This window comes from Salmo salar, chromosome 10 (genome assembly GCF_965601325.2).
Source record: "Salmo salar chromosome 10, fSalSal1, whole genome shotgun sequence".
In the NCBI taxonomy this organism is placed as follows: domain Eukaryota; kingdom Metazoa; phylum Chordata; class Actinopteri; order Salmoniformes; family Salmonidae; genus Salmo; species Salmo salar.
The window spans coordinates 99,757,251-99,763,347 of record NC_138300.1 but is presented as its reverse complement, the minus strand read 5'-3'; the positions used below and the strand labels follow the sequence as shown (position 1 = coordinate 99,763,347).

Below are 6,097 nucleotides of genomic sequence, written 5' to 3'. Positions count from 1 at the left end.
TGATGAATCCCCTATCCGATTGTTTGGGGCATCTGGAAAAAAGCTTGTCCGGAGAAGACAAGGTGAGCGCTACCATCAGTCCTGTGTCATGCCAACAGTAAAGCATCCTGAGACCATTAATGTGTGGGGTTGCTTCTCAGCCAAGGGAGTGGGCTCGCTCACAAGTTTGCCTAAGAACACAGCCATGAATAAAGAATGGTAAAAACACATCCTCCGCATCTTCTCCCAACCATCCAGGAACAGTTTGGTGACAATCAATGCCTTTTCCAGCATGATGGACCACCTTGCCATAAGGCAAAAGTGATAACTAAGTGGCTCGGTGAACAAAACATTGACATTTTGGGTCCATGGCCAGGAAACTCCCCAGACCTTAATCCCATTGAGAACTTGTGGTCAATCCTCAAGAGGCAGGTGGACAAACAAAAACCCACAAATTCTGACAAACTCCAAGCATTGATTATGCAAGAATGGGCTGCTATCAGTCAGGATGTGGCCCAGAAGTTAATTAACAGCATGCCAGGGCGGATTGCAGAGGTCTTGAAAAAGAAGGGTCAACACTGCAAATATTGACTCTTTGCATCAATTTCATGTAATTGTCAATAAAAGCCTTTGACACTTATGAAATGCTTGTAATTATACTTCAGTATCCCATAGCAACATCTGACAAAAATATCTAAAGACACTGAAGCAGCAAACTTTGTGGAAATTAATATTTGTGTCATTCTCAAAACTTTTGGCCACGACTGTACAAACACAAACTTACTTTCTTCACAACTGTTCTGTGCTGCTCGGCAAAGCGCAAGATGTATGAATGCCCTGACTTCTGCAGAGGCCATATCACCGTAAATGCTGCACGGCCAATGCAGACCTCGTATTGACCAAGCAGCACCTTTAAGTTCCATCGCTATTGGAAACCCGGCCAAGGCATATAAGAGACAGCACACAGAATGTTTAATTATTTGCGTGCAATGAGTAGCCTATAGGCCTAATGCCAATCCACAATGTTGCATTGCCATATGTGAAGAAAACGGGCTCTTATACATTAGAGCATGAGGCAAGAAGCATACTTAATTGAGGTCACAGCAAGGAAAGAATATTTAGGTCATAGTCATAAATTAACTAAAAAGGAGCATAGATGTTAAAGGGCCAGTGCAGTCAAAAAAGTGATTTAACTGTGTTTTAAATATGCTGAACAAAAATCTAAACACAACATGTAAAACGTTGGTCCTATGATTCATGAGCTGAAATTGTGTGCACAAATCTATTTACATTCCTGTTAGTGAGCATTTCTATTTTGTCAAGGTAATCCATCCACCCGACATGTGTGCCATATCCAGAAGTTCATTAAACAGCATGATTATTACACAAGTGCACCTTCACTAAAATGTGCAGTTTTGTCACAACGCAATGCCACAGATGTTTCAAGTTGATGGAGTGTGCAATTGGCATGCTGACTAGAGGAATGTCCACCAGAGCTATTGTCAGAGAATTTAATGTTCATCTCTCTACCATAAGCCACCTCGTTTTAGAGAATTACATCCAACAGGCCTCACAACCGCAGACCTTGTGTAACCACACCAGCCCAGGACCTCCACATCTGGCTTCTTCACCTGCGGGAATCATCTCAGATCTGCCACCCGGACAGCTGATAAAACGGAGGATTATTTTTGTCTGGAATAAAGCCCTTTTGTGGGGAAAACGGATTCTGATTGGCTGTTCAGCATGTATTTCCACACTAGGAGGTTTGAATGATACTGAGAAAATTATAATACCCTATTAGTGTTGAGCGGTTTGAAAAGACCACCTGAAATGTCAGCCTATTTTGGTGAGGGAGTTTTGGCCATGCAGTTAGACCAATAAGGAAGAGTTCCAAACCTCTGCCAATAACAGCAAATGTTCAGTCTTCTCTTTGCCAAGAAGCTATTTGTTTATTTTTTTTTACCATTTTAAGTTAATCACAGTAAAGTACTTAATTGTTACCCAGAAATGATTTGATATTGAAAGAAAATGGTTGCAGTGGACCTTTAAATGTTAGCCTATATTATGTTTTTGGTTTAGGATATTTAAGTGGACTGCATGGATCAAGTCTCTAAAACTTTTTTCAGGAGCACTCTTTCGTGATTCTACGTTTTCCGTGAACAATTGGAATTAATTGTTTATTTCCAAACCTCCAAACAATTAAATAAAGTGCTGGTCTGATTCTGAGAGTATCGTGCACCATCGGGTGCCCATGTTGCCTAGCCGCACTTCCTCTGGATGTGTAGCTCTCCAAAGTACCGCTTCCATAGGACCCACCACTTCCCATGATACGCCTACCAGCTCGCAACCTGAGTCACGTGTTCCTCAGGCTAGTATCTCTGAGCCGAAGCTAGTAGCTACACAAATCAAACTAAACCAGCCTCACCCAGTGGAGACCGGAGAGATGGAGACGCAGAGAGAAAGCCGTTCGCGGTCGGAAACCAGCTATGCTGAAAAATAGCTCGTCCAATAAATAAAATACTGATATCGACGGATAAGGATTTTATTTCACCCAAGCGGAACAGAGATGCGAACCTCGTTACCGTTGGGGTTGTGCGAGTTGTCTCTGCGCAACAAAGGGAAGGGCGGCTGTCAGTAAACATGAGGGCTGTGTCGGCGAACTTACTTGCACTGCTCTTTCTCTGCACTTGTGCCTGTGTATTCTACGTCTGGAGCAGGCTGGAGAGTCGGCTGGAGAGATACAAACGGGGGTTACAGTTACCGAGCTCCTTTCACGTTGGGCCATCACCGGACATCTCCGCTAAAACTTTCCGTGCTTTGCTCGCTGTTCCAGTGGCACAGAGACTGCACTTGGGGGGCAGACTGGATGTCCGCAACGTTACTGGTGTTAGGGATCAAATTGGCTCTTTAGGAAACAGAGATTACCATATGAATGTAGATAACAAGGGGTCCGTACAGAGGGGGGTCCCGGCCAAATTTGGCTCGCTCGTTGAGGGTATTTTTTGGAGTGAATGGCTGGAGGCTCAGCTTCCCGCCAGCTTCAGTGAGGAACATGCCCGGGCTTGGAGAGAGAGAGCCCGGGGACACCGCATAGTCAGACTGGAGCCGGGCTGTGGTAGAATATCCAATCAGCTGGCCACTTTTTCGGACGGAGCCAAAGCTTGCGTGCGTTATGGAATAAACGCGGACCAGGTGCAGGGGGAAACGCTGACTTATTACCTGGCTAATTTGCTAGGTATTACAAATCTACCGCCTCTCATCCTTGCCCAGTTGAACGTTGACAGTGAACAATGGGCTTCTGTTAGGAGAAGAATTGGCGGTTTACAGTGGAATGAGCGGGCGGTGGTCTCACTCACCGAGTGGGTCCCCAACCTGACCGGGGTTGTCACACCTGCTCCGCTGCGCCAGGAGAGCAAGGGGCTGCGTCCTCTGCAAGGGGAGCTGGGAAACAAAACGACTGCGGAGTTGTTCGAGCTAATGCAGTGGACCGACCTGATAATATTGGACTACCTGTCTGCTAACTTCGACAGGCTCGTTAGCAACCTCTTTAGCCTGCAGTGGGACTCGCGCGTGATGGAGAGGGAGACCAACAACCTGCTCAGAACGCCCCGCGGTGACCTGGTATTCATAGACAACGAGGCAGGGCTTGTACATGGATACCGGGTGCTTGATATGTGGGAGAAGTACCACAGCACGGTCTTGGGCTCCGTGTCTGTGTTCAGAAAGAGGACAGCGCAACGCGTGATAGAACTGCACCGGCGCAGGGACACCAGGACTCGGCTGCTCGAGCTGTACAGAGACAGCGAACCTTTGTCTCCGGAACTAGGTTTTCTCTCCTACGAACACGCGGGAGTACTACAGAACCGAATAGACAGATTATACAAACACATATCGCATTGCAAGGAGGAATACCACCAGCTGTGAGCGTGTTTCTGATTCCTCTCATATATATGGTTCTGTGTTAAGCACCTGCCAAACAGAATGACGTGTGCTGCAAATCAGTAACCCAGCACCAGTAACCACACACCTGTACCAGATTAACGTGCGTCAGTTTAAATGTTTTTGAATATTTTAATGAACTACCTCTTGTGTGAACCAATGTTTTGCCTACTTTATTTGTCAAGATAAAATATTGATGTTGTTTTTGGGCTTGGGCTTGGTGCAGGATATGCCATAATTTATTTTCACCCAGCCTCAAAAGATAACTGCAATAGAATAACATGATGAGAGCACAGGAGGTTGGTGGCACCTTAATTGGGGAGGACTAGCTCATGGTAATGGCTGGAGCAGAATAGGTGGAATTGTATCAAATACATCAAACACACGGTCCGTTCCAGCCATTATTATGAGCCGTCCTCCTCTCATCAGCCTCCACTGGATGAGAGCCAATGCATCTTTATACCTATTTAGGTTTAATGGTCAGCCTTCAATCGCTCCAGTTTGATACACAGTTGTGTTTATTAATAGGAATCAACTATTGTGGTGTCAGGGGGGTTAACAACAACCACTTTGTATCATCTTTATGAGCAAGGTGCATTGTCTTTAATATGTACAATAAGAAACGGACTGCTTGATCATGAGAACCAAGCCTTAATAGATTACTCCTAAATAGTTTAGTATTTGTTGACACATGCATTTGTGATGTACAATTTGTCACTTGTCTCATCCTTTTATAGAAGCTCTAGCCTACTGTACAATCAACTTTCAAAGCAAACACTTGTTTTCATGTATTTGGTTGTCTTATGATTGTATCTATAGTCTTAATGTCATGACCCAGTCATATTTGTTGTACATGCTGTAAGTATGTGAATACTGTATCTGTTAACCAGTTTTTGACATTCACAATTGCAATCTACTTCACTAATTCAATGTGCATTGTAACATTCCAATCTTCCTGTCTTTTTGTTAAATATATTGTAATTTAAGTTGTCAGACCACGTTTTTCATGTTCAATCCTTCTTCAGCAGGGTACAATGATGGGTCAAAAATGTGCCTGTTCTGTGTGTGCAGTCCTGGGGTTTTCATATAAAGGGCCCTGTCCCATCCCTGTCCACAACAGTGCACCCATTGTGCTGTTGAAATGCCGTGCCCTCAGAGCCTGTTACCAGGGAACTCTGAGTCTCTCTCTGACAGGCAGACCGTTAGGCATGGCCCAACTGAAAGCTCTAACCCCCCTCCCCTTATCCAAGCTCTCTTTAACTCTTTCAAGGCACAATCTCGGACATTTTCTGCTGTTCATGGTCATTTTAAGTAATAATTATTTTCTTCAATATTCATTTAACAGAGAAATGTATCATAAGCTTGTTAGAACTATCTTACATTATCATAACGTGCAAATATTAATGGTTTGTCTTGGTGGTGCTATTTTAACAGTCATTTGTGGTAAATGTTGTCAAGTTTTCATAATGGATTCGGGAGACAGACGCAGGAATGAGTAATAGGGTTTGTTATTTATCCCAAATTACGGCATGCCGTTTAAAGGCACGGGGACGAAGACCAAACAAACACATAACAAAAACACAGGGTTGAAACCCAAAACAAAAGAGCGAGGAGTACCTCGAATAAATAACACACGCGCACAATGATTAACACACGGGACGAGACCCGTAATCATCTGCGCAATCCACAATGGCACGAAAGCTAAAACACACAGCATACTCACACGCACCAACGGACATTGTAACAATAATCGACAGCACCATGGTGAATAAAGGGCACATATACAGTTGAAGTTGGAAGTTTTATTTTAAGAATCTGACATTTCACAATAATAGTTGAGAGAATGATTTCATTTCAGCTTTTATTTCTTTCATCACATTCCCAGTGGGTCAGAAGTTTACATACACTCAATTAGTATTTGGTAGCATTGCCTTTAAATTGTTTAACTTGGGTCAAACATTTATGGTAGCCTTCCACAATAAGTTGGGTGAATTTTGTCCCATTCCTCCTGACAGAGCTGGTGTAACTGAATCAGATTTGTAGGCCTCCTTGCTCGCTCATGCTTTTTCCAGTTCTGTCCCACAAATGTTCTATGGGATTGAGGTCAGGGCTTTACATTTACATCATTTAGCAGACACTCTTATCCAGAGCAACTTACAGTAGTGAATGCATACATTTC

At 43.8% G+C, this 6,097-nt stretch overlaps 1 protein-coding gene across 1 annotated transcript; it reads left to right on the top strand.

Moving 5' to 3' along the window:
• The first annotated feature begins 2,351 nt into the window (after positions 1 to 2,351).
• On the top strand, positions 2,352 to 4,913 carry LOC106561312 (four-jointed box kinase 1). Its single transcript, XM_082957292.1, has one exon. The coding sequence runs from the start codon at positions 2,620 to 2,622 to the stop codon at positions 3,901 to 3,903; it is 1,284 nt and encodes a 427-aa protein (XP_082813418.1). The 5' UTR covers positions 2,352 to 2,619; the 3' UTR covers positions 3,904 to 4,913.
• Positions 4,914 to 6,097: the final 1,184 nt, after the last annotated feature.